The following is a 17,054-nucleotide window of genomic DNA, read 5'->3' on the forward strand; positions in this document are numbered from 1 at the left end:
AGTATTTTTTGCTTGATTTCTGTAAAGATTATTATAGACTTGAATGATTTACAGAAGTGAAGTGTTCACTCTTTCCAAGAAAATACTCCTCCACATATATCTGCCAAATGTTATAACTATTGTTAGAGGTTAGTAACCCCTGATGTGTAATCATGGGGCTTTCGGGATCTATGCTCCACAGTTCAAGAATCCTGGTCTGTTTACTAGGAAATCTTATAAAGTTGCCATCTTTGAAATTTTGTACATTTTTAAGGTAAGCTAAATTATGTAGACTTTAATTTAGACATTAAAGAGAATGTGGATTATTTCCCCATTATATTTCCAAGTCATGAGTTAATATTAAGAAAGAAAGAATATCTATAATGAGGTACCAAATGGATTCAATGCTCATGGTCAAACCTTTCTCTATGGAAGAAGAGAAAAAGCCCACTCATGCTGTCCTGTCAGATGATTCTCAAAGGCCAGAATTTCAATACAGTTGCCAACTAACGGACTAAAACATACAGAAAGTAACTGATGGGTCATCTGATTTCTAAAAAGTCACTTTGCTTTTGTGAAGAAGAAAAAAGTTATATGAAAAATGGACAACTGTATTTCCTTAGACACTTGTGTTTTTTATTTTTACCTTTTGAATTGTTTTCTCAAATTTATTATTATTATGGAAAATAACAGTATGCAAGTAACCACCTTTTCTTTGCAGTTAGTTGTGCTAGGCACAGGGGTAGTTTTTATTACCCTTGCTGCTCTAAGAGGTTGGTATTGTTACCTTTACTTTACTAATGAGAAAAGGGAGACCGAGAAATCAGGTAACTTGTAGCTAGTACGTGAGAGTGTTGGAATTTAATTAGAGACTTACTTAACTTGAATTACATTGTTATAGAGAAAACCATATTTATGAAATCAGCATTTTTGTTGTTTTTAACTAGTCCTATGAGTCTGTGGTTTCGTGTACAGCGAGATTAACAGATGTAAGCAAAGGTACATTTTAAGTGGCTGTATCTTTAAGCTGATGATTGTAGAGGCCCTTACTGAATATTACAATCCAGCAAAAACAGGGTCAGTACTCTTTCCCTGCTTGTCTTAGGATTGATTTTCTTTCTTTAATTTATATTTATTGTTGAAAGTATTACAGACGTCCCCTTTTCTCCCCTCACTGATCCCCTCCACCCAGCATCCGCCCCGCCCTTCATTTTGTCCCAAAATGATGTTGCATACACTTTTTAAAAATCAATAAATCCACAGTTGTATTAAGAAATATTTTATTAACAAAACAGTAAATTCCACTTGCTTAGCATTTCCAATAATGGATAAATTGGCCTTGCAACAGAAAAACGAAACAAAACCAAACCCTTAGATACCCAGTCACACAGAGCACTAGAAGGGGAGGGTCATGTGGCCTTTCTTTGATGTCTTAGGGATTGACCACATCACACATTATTGTAGTATTTGTGTGTTTGTTTCTTTTTAAAAAAGGCAACACATTACATGGATAAAAAAGAAGCAGACTCAATCAGAAAAGTTACAGTCTAGAGATGAAATCAAATTTATGCCAGGTAGTGTGAAATCCTCTATTAACTGCAAACTATGCATGGAACCCTGATACTTTTGGTATGAAGATACTTGAGATTTTATTCGTGTCTTTTTCTCTCCCTAGCTCATGTTCCTCTCTTTCTCCATTTAAAAGAAAGAAGAAAAAAATTGCTAGCTTTTGTGTAGGCCAATAGCATTAGTAATATTTTTACTGACAGTATTAGATTACATCATTGCATGAAATTTTTAGATTTATGCTGGAAAGAAACATTGAAATCAATCCCAAACAACACCACTCCATAGATATACTGCTTAAAAATACCATTTTTTATTTTCTACCATAGTTTAGAATCTTTCCAGATGGAACCTAGGTCAAGTTCTGTAGATCCAATGGAGCAACCATCGTTTTTTACAACCTCAAATGTAAATTAGTGGTTTTATATTTACCTTCTATCTCACTGGCTTTCCCTGAGTAAGGCTGAATGAGAGGGGGTAAAAAAAAGACATGAATTTTTTTAACCTAACAAATCTTTTAAAAAAATTTCTGAAACACAAGTAATGGATTACATTTTAGTTTTATACCTCTACTTTCTGGGTCATGAAAAGCCTTTAAAACTTTTCATTTACAACAATTACTTGGCAACCATAGATAGTGGTGATTTGCTATGTTTCTAAGGTGTATGTCTGAAATCCAGGCCACTTCTTGGCTTTTTTTTTTTTTTTTCATCAACTAAAGTATTACAAAAGATGTTTTGCATTTTTTTGCCTTTGCTGATTAAAGCTAATTGTAAAGGTGTTCTTCTCGTCTATGAAATCTAATATTATTTTAGGAGATGTTAAAGTAATGCAATCAATTTATACTGAGGCATCACCTTCCAATAATAATGCATTTTTTTTTGCATTACCTTCTCATACCGATAATTTATTGCTATGAACATCATTGAAACCATATGCAAAAACAAGTGTATAATCTATACTTTCCTACTATTTAATATGTTAAACTAAAACTATATTTAATGATATATGTGTAAAACCACAAAAGTTAAAATGTAGTCAATTATCAACAAATAGAGAATGGTGTTTTTTTAAATGAATAATAATACAGAATCAAAAATTACTGAAAATACTTTCTTAGTTGAGAAACTGTTTACTTTCCAAAATGTTTATCATGCACATTAGGTTCAGAGAAAAAAAATAATTTTATTGGAAACAAAGTTTTCAATTGCAGCAACCAGGGTTAAGGTATATATCAACCAATTTTGCTTCTGTAACCTCCCATATAATGGTTCATATCCATGCAGTAAGATACCACTGATATTCTATTTGATTAGAAAAGGTTCCATTTCATTAGGAAAATATCTTCTTGGGGTTTCTTGGGATTATGATCTCAATGAAGCAAATCACCCCATCTGTCATCGATACCTTGGCACAACTATCTTCCTTCCTCCTTTTCAATTTGTCAGTAATTATTTGTTAGTATATGTATGTTTGGGTATTTCATTATATCTGATGGATTACTCTGGATTTGTGTGTGTGTGTGTGTGCGCACGCGTGTGTGTATTGTTGATTGTGAATAGCGAATGCATGTGGGAACTGTGAGTATTTTGGGGAGAAAAAAGATTATAAGATACATATGTATATATTTTACCTTCTAATTCAAACCTTTCATACAAATACTAAAACTTAATTGCAACAGAATGAAGGCTGTACATGTAAGAAAAAAAATGTAGCTGAATCTTTTTATATACATTCATACATATCTTTCTTAGAATAAACACTACATTGTAACTTTATTTAAAAAAGTAAGTAATTGTGGCAATTTATAATGATGGCAAAAAATAAAAATAAAAATAAAATAAAAATGAAACAAAACCCAAACCCTGAAATAATTGTTGCTCCGATGTCATAAAACTCCCTCTACTTAGCAACACTTATAACATTGAATTTACCAAAAATGGCTGAAGAGCAGAGATATATTTTGCATTTTCTATACAACAGGCTATAAAACGTCACTTACCACAGTCCAGAAAGCACACAGAGATGGGTTTTATATAAACATATGTAGTAACATATTAAGCGTGCATGAAAATTTCCCAATGATTGCATCTATGCCCTCCTGTTTTTGTTTTGAAATTTTAGTGTGAAAATCTGCCTTATATTCCACATTGTTGAAATTAAGGCCTCCATTCTTTTTTCTCCCCCCCCTCACAATCCTAAAGGGGCTTTTTGAACGTGTTCCTGCGCAAGTCTCCCAAAAAGCCAGCGCTCCGTTCCCAGCGCGGGTTCCGCCGACGGCGCCGGCCGCCGGCCCGGAGCCGCCCACAGCGCTGGGGGCGCCCCGCCCCGCCTCCGGGGGCGCTGGGCTCGGGCTCCCCGGGTCACGGGCGGGCGGCTTCCCCCCGCTGCGTTCTGTGTCGTTTCTGCGTGGTGCCTCGACGCCGCAATCCTCCCTCGCTTTATGAATGCGTGCGGTCATCTGTGTCTTTTAGGAATGTTCCAGCAACATAAAGACAGGCAGCGTGAATGAAACACTGTGGAGGTGAGGGAATTTATTGGCCCCTGTGTTTCTGTTGTGTCTGCGTTTTTTTCCCTTTTCTTTTTTTTTCTTTTTTGGAGAAACAAGAGCATGGGATACTGGGTTGGATTTGTTAAAAACGGCCTCGGTTCCGCCCGCATCCCGCCCGGTGTGCTTCGTCAAGGCGCGCGGGGCGCGGCGGGCCCTACACGTAGTACTCCTTGTCCTTGTTCTTCTTGCCCTTGGCCGCGCCCTTGGCGCCCGGCGCCTTCTCCTTGACCACGGCGCCGTTGGGCTGCGCCGAGTTGCTGATGTAGTTCCGGCTCTCGTCCACGTGGTACGAGCCCTCGTCGCGGTTGCGGTACTTGTACATGGCGTAGAGCAGGATGAGGATGCAGAGCGCCGCGGCCGCCACGATGCCCACCACCATGCCCGTGGTGCTGCTCGACTCCCGGATCACCTCCGCCGAGCCGGGGTACGGCTCCCGCCCGCCGGCGCGCGTGGGGTTGGCTGCGGGGCGGGCGAGAGAAAGCGCAGTGAGTGCGGCTCGCGGGGCGCACGCCGCCCCCCCAGCCCGGCCCCGCCCCGCCGCCCCGACGGCGCCCGCGGCTCCCGGAAAGGGCGCTGCCCGAGCGCGCGGAAGGGCGGCATCCCCGCGCCCCCCCCCCCGGGGCCCTAAAAGCTGGGACAGCGGGAAGGCCCCTGGCCCGAGGCTTGTGGCCGCCTTTCCTTCCTCCCCAACCCACGGCTCACGAGGCCCCCGCGCAGCTCCGCGCGCCCTCAGGGCGCGTCCACGTGGGTCGGAGAGCCGTGAGCCCACCTGGGAAGTAAGATCCCGAGGGCCCCCTGACAACCCGCGGGGGGGGGGACCCCAGACCCGGGCTCCCGCTCACACGGAGGGCCTGGCGCTCACGCGGGACCCCGACCCGGGAGGCCGGCCTGGGGGCGCTTCGTCGCAGCGCCGCGCGAGCACTGAAACGTGGGGCGGCTCGGGGCGTCTCGAACAATTGATGAAGTCGTAATTTCAGTTACATCTTTACAGACTGAAAGGAGGCGGACCGCTGTTCGGCTGGAGCTTTGTGTGTACACTAAGGGTATGTCGGAGGTGACCCATCCCGTGGTAGCAGGTGACAACCGAAACTCCACTGGGAAGGTTAACATCAGAAACTGCTTTTTCTCGGTTTTATAGACCATCGAGATTAGTTTTGAGTCAAAATTCAGTGCCTAATAGATGATGATAAATAAAGTAGACTGGTTAAGCCCACTTTTATTCAACTGGCAAAACCCTTTTCAAAGTATAAAGAGCAGAAAAGCGCTTCCTTTGGTACAAAAAATGGATTATAGGGCATTTTAATGTCTTCCCAAGGCTTCCCCAGGCGCTGGAATTGATTACATATGGGGAGAGAATGTCCTGGGATTTAGCTTATAGATCAAGGGAGGCGAAGGGTGACTCTTTTCTTCTACATAATACACTTAATTTTTTTTCGAAGGAATTTAAAAGAGTAGCAACTGTAGAAATATAAGATTCTATCCCATTTCTGCCTGACCCTGGGTCATTTTTCTATATGAATTGTGTTTTCTTTCTCTGAATCTCCATCTTTTCCCTTTTCTTACCAAAAAAAACAAACAAAAAACAAACAAACAAAAAAACTTTTCATAGGTAATAAATTTTTCAAAACGTTATTCCTTGTAAATTATGCAGAATGAATTCAAATAATCGCCAGATCGCACACTTATGAGACACATGGGCATGTGTATGTATGGGGGGGGGGGTGTGAATGTATGCACACACCAGAAACTGAGCAATTCAAGGCTAAGATTGTGCTTTTACTTCACTGTCATTCAACATCATTTAGCAATTATTTTTTTAAATATTTCTACAAAAGCTCCTATTACTGGGATCCATTTACTAACCGTAACTCTATGCTGCTTTATAATTTCATTTTCAAACCAAGATTTCTGTCCACATGTGAGTTTCTTGCTGTCATTTTCCTTTCCTTCTCCAAACAAAGCCTTGCAAATATAGTCACACACGGTAATAGCGTTCAGTCTCAAAGCAGCAGGAGGCTGTGTTCTGAGCTACAAAATGTAGCAGGCGAAACCTTTCTAGGTTGTGTATGTCACCGCTTGTTTTACAAAAGAGCAGGTAACATTGCTGAATAAAAAGCCTTGGCATTGCTTCTGTGACCAAGGTAGAGGAGACAAAGACTGTAATCCACAGCACTTGATTACAGGAAATTAATTTCCTCCGAAGAAAAACAGAACCGATGGCAGGAACCCTGTCACCACCTGACAAACCAGGGGCGGCATTTTCTCTTGCAAATACAGCCGTCTTTGCCAAAGTCTGCCAATTAGCTCAGCTGCTAACTTTCACTAAATGACAACTTTCTACCTGCTCGTTTGGAGGGGTATTCTTTCACCACCGTGTCCCAAGAGCTGAAAAGGAGATTTTAACTTAAATGGTACCTAAATCTCTTCTCCCCACCAGGCGGGATGCTTTCATTTTAAACACATGTTCATAATTATCTCACTTTGTCTACCTGTCAGAAAAGAATGGGGAGAATGGAGGTAAAGTCCTGTTCATATAGCTCATGGCAGTAAGTCTCGAGAGTTTTAATGGAATGCTGGGTTTAAATAGTTTATACTAAGAATATATATGTACATGTTCTCCAGTTAGGAGTTATTATCATAAGTGGACTATCTTATTCAAGAATTTTCATCTTATTTTATTTGCTTAAATATTTCTGATATGTTTTCACAGCAATGGTATAAGTAGCATGTCAACCATTTGAGGTTAAAACTAAAGTAAGATTGTAAAGACCAAAGAAAAGGCTCAAATGCTTCAATTTTGCCATATAGCAGTTTGATAAACACCTCCTATTTAAGGAAAATACTTGTATTTTTTGCAACTCCAGACAAAATGTTGATTAAGTCACATGCAGGCCTAAAAACAGCTCTGTAAGCCATATGTACATAAAGATGCTAAATATCATGTTTTTTGAATAACCTATTAAAAAAAACACCCAAAACTCAAGGAAGAAAGATTTGTATTCTTTTCTCCCCCTAATTAACATTAAGAAATTAATACTCACCACATCTATGATTATAGACCTATTTGGAATATGCAGTTGTTTTTATGTCTAGTTGATTATTTAATAACTTTTTTTCTGTTTATGCTTCAAATCTGAAAGCTAAGTGATATTTTTCTTAACTTTTGTGCTAAGATCAGAAGTGTTAATAATAATAAAGGATTGGCTAGCCCACTAAAGTGTTAATGAGACATCTCTCCTAGATGTGCAATAAAAAGCTAGAGAAATTTACATATATTCATGAATTATAAATGCAGCTTCACTTATTGATTGTCATTAATGGTTTATTTTGATGATCACTGAAAAATGTATGAGGAAATTTTATAGTAATTTAAATGTAGAGATTAGTATAAATGGCTAAAAAAATTATGCCTTCTCACATAATTTGGCTAAAAATGTTACATAACAAAGAAACATAGTCATCTTTTAACCATATATGACAATGTGAAAAAAATGAATTTAAACAGGGAAATCCATAAATAATTTTTATATGTCATGGACTTGTGAATTTTGCATTCCCTTTAAACTCCATAATAAACTAAATCAATACATTTTAGATAATTAAAGCAATCTACATTTTTTTCCCCTAGCAGTGCTAAAAAACAAAGGAACTACAATTTACTTTCACCCCATTACCCTTTCTTTGACCCAACACGTGATGAGAACATTTAAAAAACAGGTAAAAGATAAAGGAGGGCCCTGCCCGGCGTGGCTCAGCGGTTGAGCTTCGACCTAGGATCCAGGAGATCGGGGTTCGATTCCCGGTCAGGGCACATGCCCGGGTTGTGGGCTCGATCAATGACTCTCATCATTGATGTTTCTATCTCTTTCTCCCTCTCCTTTCCTCTCTCTGAAATCAATAAAGATATAAATATATTTTTTAAAAAAATAATAAAGGAGGGGAGCTAAAAGAATGGCATTCATACAAATTAGCAATAAGTCCTTGAATGGTCAAAGTTGACTGATTTGTAGGTAAAACTAAGCAAATGTAGTCCAATTCATTATATCAGGCCCAGAAGCAAAAAGAGCCCAGGACAATGGAAAACTTCAGCAGGATTGATGATGGGCAGGCAGATAACTACTACTCAGTGTGACTAGGAATAGGCAAGTATTCGCAGTGGTGGCACATATATTTTGATTAGAGGCTAGGGCACTAGCAAAAAAAAAAAAAAGTAGATGAAATATTCTAAGCATTTAGTTCCATTTATGTCTTCTATTTCAATAATTCTATTCACATAGTGAGGTCATGAATTACACACAATTTATGTGAACACTGTAACTATAGATTATTTTACTTATTAGAGGTTTCCCTCCTAATTCTGCCTATCTCTGTTTTACGGAAGGATGCCCAACATCACGTACCCCTAAAAGTCCCCTGGAAGGGTGTGTTACTGCTCTGTCTATTACTTGTGGGGAAAGCACGTATGAACACCTTACTGGCCATATGAAGACTCCATTGTTGCTGGTATTTTGCCAGCATTATTGCCTGAATGAGTCAGAAGCTGTTCACTGTACTGGCAAGGACAAAGAACTGTCACAGGGACTTAACCTTTTTCACATAAGCCACTTTTTCAGCCAGATGGTTATGGAAATATTCCTGGGACCCTTGGACAGACAGTGTTCTCTTAAAGAACAGAGGAGAATGATTTTTAATTCTATTGCTCTGTCTCTGTCTCTCTCTCAAATATTTGGCAAGATCTAATGGTTTCTAGAAGTTTTTCACTTGGTCTGCTTTGGCCCAGATTTATTGAGAAGGCTCTATGCTAGCTCTATGAATTTGGTTGTTTTCCATTGTCTAATTAATATTGTGATTACTTAGGCAGACATAGCCTTTCCAGTGTTAGGATAGTCATTGACATATCTCCATGTTATGCCCTAACACAGTTTATTCACATCGGATAATAATTCACGGTGGAAAATGCACAGTAAGTGCAAGACATATCCCAGTGCCTTAGCATATAAAAATCATAATAAATGTATATGTTGCTTTGCATAAAAGAATTAAAGGTGAAATATTTAAAATTTTAACTTATCCTTAAATTTGCTGAGATAGTTATTTTAAACTACTACAACAAGAAGTTGTCCTGATGAATATTCTTTCTTTTTGACAGTCCCTGGCACTGTACCTGTGAAAGAACGTCATATCCCCAAATAGGAACTAATTTAGGCCCAGTTAATAACACCGCGAGACAAACCTGTTTAAGAGACACATTACGCTGTAGTACAGAGAACGGTTTGTGGCAGGTCTCATTTCTTCCCAGCTCCTCGGCCCTCTGTCATCAACCCTAGGCCCCTCTCTATTCCTCCTCCTTCATCCCCCTCTGTACCTGTTCTGTGCAACTCTCTCCCAGCTCAACTTATCCTTGAAGGTGGCTTTCAGAGAGCTCAGTGGGTGTGTCCTTGCCCACACTCAGGTAAATGAAGGTCTGGCCAGTCGGGGTCAGCACTCTTTGCCTCTGGGGTAAATGCACTATTCATCAAGGTGCTCAATGAGTGAGAAAACTTACTGCCAAGTTCCTAATTTCAAAGCATAATATAATATAGTCCTTACTGGCAAAAATATCTAAATGTCACTGGTTGTTTACCAGAACGTGGTCTTTGTGCTTTATATTGGCATGTTTGACTTTACAATTTAACTTCCTAAATATATTTAGATAATAAAATTAGAAGCTTTATCAAATAATATCATCAAGCAAAAAGGAAAACTCTTTTATGCAGATGGGGATCTGAGGAGCACATTAAGCCGTAAATACAGGCTTTGTCCTAGAGCCTATATTTATTGACTTGTCACTGTTTGTTTGTATCTAGTCATAACCTTAGTCAATGCAAACCCGGAGTATAAAGCCCACATTTACTTAGCAAGATGACTCACAACTTAAGTTCTAAAATGACTATGCATTATGAAAGGTAAATTTTTAAACATTAATGTATTTCTCCAAAAAGGTTTCACTTTGCAATGGAAAGCATTTGGCATCCTTTGGTGGCTCTTTCCCAGACTGGAAACATAGCAATCAAATATTGCTGTTAAAAATATAATAGCTCTTGGTTTATGTTTTTATATCACTGCATGAGAAATGATGCTTAAAGTCCTAATTCCTGTCACATATAATGAGGGTTTGGTGGATGATTGTGGGACCTTGTATTTCCATTGATGAGTTCACCAAGGCAATAACCATGCCATGAGATGCTCTTTTTATCACTCAAATTGTCATTTTTATGAAACTATTTTGTATACTTGGATGAGCTGTTCTTTCACTGTAATCTTATTATATTTATGTTGTTTCCAAAGTTAGCTTTGTAGGCCGAGACTGTAGTTTCCAGGCAATTTTTATTGCTGGTTTTATTTCTTCAATATAGACTGTTAGTGTATAGGTACGTCGTCAACCATGACCTTGTCACATCAAGAATGAAGCAAGAGTTTCACTATATACTGATGACAATGAAAATCCAGCCTTTGAGCTTCAAGAAAAAAAATGTAAGAGACTTCCAATCTTAAGAAATAATAAAGAAGAAAACATACCAATGATAAAAAATGGAACATGAGCTATATATTTCAGATCAGGGGGTTTATATAAAAGATCATAAAACTCCATAAGGCTCTCTCTCTCTCCATATATATATATGCCATTCTGCTACCAGGAATTGTTAGATATCCTGTCTTACAATAATCCTTTTTAAAAACTATCATCAAGATGCATTTATTGAAATCTTTTTCTAAGAGTCTTTAAGAGGTCTTTCTGATTTTATCATAGATTAAATTAAAAGTAATCAATTTTAAATTTCTGTCTCCACCCCATGTAGGAAAAGGAGCTGCCTAAAATGATCTCATTCGACCAGAGTTCTGTATTGTGTTTTAATAGATGTGCAAGTTATTATAATTCTAAGATAGCCTTGAAAATGGTTTCAGGTTTATGGGGAAAGGTTTTACTTTTTCAGTATTCAATTTTATTAATACTGTGAAAAGAAAATTGGAATTGTAAGCTCCTGGGGTGTTTGTGAATTGAGATTAGCACAGTTTCCCTCCCCCCCCATCTCCAAAAAATAGAGTTTATTATTTTCTTTTTCTATTTTAGTGCTTCAGTACAGTGTGGGTCAGAAGAAACTCTAATGCAACCATTCACAAGAATACATGTTTAAATACCACAGTTGCAAGAAAACAGGTAGGCATGATTTATACAGCATACACTAATATTGACACGCTATGGTGATGAATGCTGTCAATCACTCTCTTTCTGCCAAAGACATGAAAGAAGAGTGGAGAATAATCAGGTGAAAAGTGGGCAGAACAGTGTTCTAATGAGAAGTAACATGTGGAATGACCTCAAGGAAGGAAAGGGTTTGCTTTTCAGAAACTAAACAAAAGCCAGAATTGGGTACAGCACTGTGAGTTTTCTGGGACAATGAGAAATAAATTTGAAGGTAGACTTGAAACTTAACACAGAGATCATGGGCCATGCAATGAAATCATACATGCTGAGATCAGCGCATTTGACTCCATAAGTAATAATTTTGTGTGAAACAAAGGTGTCACTAACAGAGTAAAAATGCAAATGGGAAAGGGGTGGAGAAATATTTGCAGTCCATATGAAAGATAAAGAGTTCATATCTCTAACATACAAAGAGCACATATCAGTTGATTAAAAAAAAAAAAAGACAACCCAATAGAAGAATGGACAAAAATACACACAGTCAATTGGAGAACAGAAAACCCAAATAGGTGCTTAAATGTAGGACCAGATGCTCAGTTTCACTAGAATAGAAGTCAAAATAAAATAAGATTTTTTTCAACCAAGAAACTTAAAGGAATAGAGAAGAAAGAAATAGAGGTATGGTATAGTGGTGATATTGCAAATGCTACAGGGTGTTTGTTATAATGTTGTTTGTGAGGAGTAAAGAAAAAGGTTAAGGAACATTCGGCAGCGATGTTTTGTTGAATAAATGATGGCACACCCATAGTTTAGAATTTTAATAGAGTTAAAAATAGTTGAGTTATAGTTTAAAATAGTTGACCTGAAGGATGTCCGTAATATATTAGGAAAAGAGAAAAGTGAGTTCAATTCGTATAGCATGCTTCCATTTTATAAGGCGAGAGAGAAAAACAACCCTGTATTTATATGTTTATAGAAACATGGTGAAAGTTGTGTGAGAGTCGTGCCAAGTTGTTACCATTGGTTAATGTATGGAGGTGGGGGGAAAAGGAAAGAAAATAAAATTAAGTAGAAAAAATTAATTAAAAATTTCCAACAAATATTATATTGAGCTAACAATTTACCAGGGGCCATATAAGACATAGAGGATACCATGGTACCCAAGACAGCCATGGCTTCTATCGTCTTAAACTTACACCATATGGTTTCACTCATATGTTGGATATAAAACCAAAAGCAACAAATGAACAAACAAGAAAAACAAACAAAAACTCATAGATGATGGTTACCAGAAGAAAGGGTGGTAAGGGGGTAGTAAAAGGTAAAGAGGGTCAAATATATAGTCACAAAAGAAGATTTGACTTTGGGTGGTGGGCACATGATACAATATAGAGTTCATGTATCATAGAAATGTACACTTGAAACCTATATGATTTTATCAACCATTATCACCTCAATAAATTTAATTAAAAAAATTATTAAGAGATTATAGTTACTGATCCAAAAGGGATTTTAAAAATTAGAGTTTCTATATAACTCTTCAATACATTTAAAAATAAAAATAAAAAACTTACAGTATTTTGGAAATAAAACAATATCTAAGAAAACAATTTTAAATTTAAAAAATTCGATAGCACAAGAAGGCTTAAACATTGGGTACTAAGAGAGATAATAATGAGGGGCAGGCTTTAGCAATAAAGAGCTCTCTGAGTTGAAGGATTTGGGATGACACTTCTAGGACACCGATCAAGGCCTGCACTGACCCCTGAAAAGCCACTAAGGATTTCTGAAAAAGGAAGACATGAGGGGGGAAAAACAGAGTCAAGAAGACTTATGGTTCGTTTCTGTCGGTTTCTTCTCTTCCAGAAAAGATTGCTAGTCTTTGATAGTTTCTGGTGACTCTATTTCTCTTCCTACCATTTCCCTCGCCTTCCTGCATCCAATGAAGATAGAACACACTCACTGAAAAATGTGTGCGTTTTGACTGATTAGAGGAAGAGATTTTTGTAAGTTTATAAATTTTGGGCATAGACTGGGGTGAATGTAACCATTTAAAAAGTGCAAAAGAACTTATATGAATAAATGTGTAACCCATGGACACAGACAATAGCATGGGGAAGGCCTGGGGGTGAGAAATGCAGGGTGCAGGGGATCAAGGGGGGAGAGGACATCTGTAATACATTCAATAATAAAGATAATTTTTTTAAAAAAGTGTGAAAGACCTTTGATTTCAAAGTCTTAGTAATGGTAATAAGCAACTGGGCAAGGTGCTGGCAGTAACAGTGCATATCTTTTTATAAAATATTTTTACCTCAATACTTTCCTAACTTCCAGCTCCTATAGTATCTTCAGTAAAAGAAAGTAAATATGATATTGATTTAATTAAACGAGAAATCACTTTTCCTCTGCTTAAGTGAGTTGGAATGACTGTGCATCCATGCAAATATCCTATCTGCATTTATTTCCCTCTGTCTCCAAGTAATATGTACTTAACGGCAGTGACTAAGTCACTTTTTAATTAAATTTATTGGGGTAACACTGGTTCATAATATTGTACAAGTTTCGGGTAAAATTCTATAATACGTCTTCTCTATCTTGCATTGTGCACTCACTACCGAAAGCCTCGTCTCCTTTTGTCACCGAATCTTTGACCCCCTTCACGCACTTCATCCCCCCAGCCTCCCTTCCCCTGGTAACCACACACTGTTGCCGGTGTCTGTGAGTTTGTTTGTTTGGTTTGGTTGTTGCTTTCTGTTTCGTATCCCACATATGAGTGAAATCATACGGTTCTTGTCCTTTGTCTGACTTACATCGCTTAGCATGATACTCTCAAGATCCATCCATGTTGTTGCAAATGGAAATACTTCATCATTTTTTATATGTAAAGTCAGGCATGTTAGCCGTCTCCAGGTCTCCAGTTTGAGACATTTAGGTGCCTTATTTACATCAACATCATCTGACACTCAGCACCGCAAACAGTTGAGAACTAACTTGGGACTCTTTTCTCAAATTCAGCAGAGTAGTTGTAGAAGTTTCTAGGGTATTTTTTATTCCTGCTGAGATCTGAGTGATAAAGTTGAAAAGGTCCTCATCAGTTAGGTCAAACTTTCCATAATTGTCAAGCAGGAGAAAAACCATACAGGCAATAATTGAGAAAACCCATTTCAAAGTTAGAGAGCCTGGAGAGTCTCTGTGTTTTTCATCAAAATGTATTACATTTCAGAAAATGCGAGAAGAGCTATATTTTGAAATGTAGATGACACTCTCCATTACTCATTTCTACTCCACTAAACTCTTCCATAGCAAAATAGCTTCTTTTCCTGGAAACTCACTGACTAAAATACCCAGAAATACATACACCCAGAAATCACTTGTCTTAAGATGCATTTCACATTTTAACATATAGAAAGCTTAACAATCAATCTTTACACAAATCCAGGGGACTAATTCTAAGGAATCCTCAAATCTGAAAGGGAATTTGGGGGGAACTTGATTTATAGGAAGACAATAGTGGCACCATAATTATAACTAGAGTAATGGGAGTGTGTGTGTGTGTCTGTGAGTGTGTGCGCACTTGCACATGAATGCAGCATTCCTTCCAGTTCTCTCACAGAAGTAGCCAGTCACCTTCCCCTCTCCCCCTCATAATTTATAGGTAAAGTCAGGCTTTTGAAGAGCTCCAGGAAAGATTTCATAGCACCTTGAGGTTAACTTAAATATGTTGAACTGTCAAAACCCTCTTTCTTAACTTCCTCCCAAATATTGCATGGATTTACCCTTAGTAGATATATTTTCACATAACTTGATTGTCAACTGATGCTCAACATGGCTATTATGATTTCTGACTCAATGCAAGGCTTAAATTCATTTCCTCATTTAATTAACAGCTAATACCTTTATTGAACTATATGGCAGGTTCTGTGCTGTGCACTTTACACAAATCATCTAATTTATTCCTCATAACAACTCTGCCATGCAGGAGTTATCACTCCTTTACAGGAAAGGAAATGAGTCACAGAGAGGTTATGTTATTTAGGCTTTACAAGTGGCACAGCCAAAGTTTGAATTCAGGTATGTCTGTTCCAGTTTTATACATCCACCGTGTCTGCATTGATGAGTGTAGAACCATTGTTAATATTCCCAATGTTATCCTTTCCTGTAGAACTGAGCCCTTTAGGCCTCTTTTCTAAGCAGCTGTCCAGTTGTACCTTTCCAGCCACATTCCACTGCACCTCCTGCCATCCACCTGCCCTGTCTGGTAAAAGAAGTTTGCATTCCTGCAGAATCTTAGGAAAGCCAGCGGTCAGGAGCATATCAGACAATAGGTTATATTCTAGGCACTGAACCTAACTTGCTGAGTGAGCCACAGCAACTCACTATCCTCTGCTAACATGTTTTCATCAGAAACATAAGGGTGATACATCATTTACCTCCCAGGGTCTGTGTGAGTATCAGATCAGGTAGGACAATCAATGTGAAAGTGCTATGGAAGAACAGTGATGGTCTGATTATTTGCCCTGTGTCTTCCACACAAAAGGTATTGAATCAGCAGCTATCCCAGCAAGCTGACAATTCTGCAATATGTACTGCACTCGAGGGCTCAGTCTGTTGTGACTGTGACCATGAAGGACATTATCCCCACGGGGATCACTGCATTCAGGGGCTTTACTTTCATGGATGGAGGCCCTGTGAATTCAGGTGGCAAATGGCCATTTACATTGTAGGACATGTTTCAGGCCATTCATTGTCATGCTACATGTGGAGCTTGTTTCTGTTTCTCTGCAAAACATTCTATCTTTATGGATCAGGGCTCTCTGATACCTATGGTTGGAGTGAATTATATTCCTCTTTCAAAATTTTATTATGATCTTTTAGGTTTTTAGGTACCATAAAATCAATCACCTGAGTCCACTCTTTGGTAATAATTGACAGCAAGGTTTATATCTTGGAAACAATAATTCTTGATTAGGTTTTAGGGTTTGTTTCTAAAATTGTTTTAGGATAATTCTCTTTTTCTTCCTTTTTTTTTACCGGCTCTGGAATTGCATGGTGTACCCGGATGACACTGCAGAGTTGCATGTGGGCTTCCTAGGTGCACACTGCTTAGCCAGGTTCCTGCACAGCATCTCTGTAAGTCCAGGCCATTCTGGGTAACCAGGCAGCACACAGCTTTCCTGATTTTAAAACTGGGTCTACTCACTTTGGGTGATCATTTTTATATTCCTGACAGGAAGCTATTGCTGTCTCAATTTTCCTGTGTTGGGGAAAGATCACATTCTTTCTGGTGCAAGTGCAATAGCTGAGGTGAAAGATGAGACAGCTTCCCCACTGAGCCCATTAGAGGGAATCATGTCAAGCCTGCATTTGGGAAATAGGGAAGATGGGCCATCCGTCATGGGGGGGTGTGTGATGGGGGTGCCTGGTTAAGTCAAGCAGCCCAAAGTGTTCCTGAATGTTTGAGGGGGAAGAGCAAGCAGATTATAAGAAAACAGGCAGGAAAGCTAATCATTCCTTCTCTCGAAAGCTCTGTGGGGCAGAGACTTGCATTTTTTTTCCCCTCCAAAAATAAGAACAGCAGATGATATGTACCCTATTCCCATCCTGGCCCCCTAAATTTATCCAACTGCAACACTGCTCTTGTCTTGCTAGTTTCATAGGTGCTACTGAGAAAAACTTTATGCTGATGGAATTCAGAAAGACTTTTTTAAAACTTTCTGGAAGCTAAAGGGCCTGAGGAGAAGGTTTATTTCCATTTACGATATGGTTTACTCT

At 38.5% G+C, this 17,054-nt stretch overlaps 1 protein-coding gene across 21 annotated transcripts in view; it reads right to left on the bottom strand.

The window, feature by feature from the left end:
* Positions 1-3,947: 3,947 nt before the first annotated feature.
* Positions 3,948-17,054, bottom strand: part of NRXN1 (neurexin 1) — a 916,928-nt gene continuing 903,821 nt past the window's right edge. For all 21 annotated transcript variants that reach the window (XM_081155805.1, XM_081155804.1, XM_081155817.1 and 18 more), the window contains one exon: positions 3,948-4,555. In XM_081155805.1, the coding sequence (XP_081011931.1) occupies positions 4,251-4,555 (305 nt within the window). In that variant the 3' untranslated portion in view covers positions 3,948-4,250. The remainder of the gene's footprint in view (positions 4,556-17,054) is intronic.

Source organism: Miniopterus schreibersii (assembly GCF_964146895.1).
Source record: "Miniopterus schreibersii genome assembly, chromosome: 13".
NCBI classification, from domain to species: domain Eukaryota; kingdom Metazoa; phylum Chordata; class Mammalia; order Chiroptera; family Miniopteridae; genus Miniopterus; species Miniopterus schreibersii.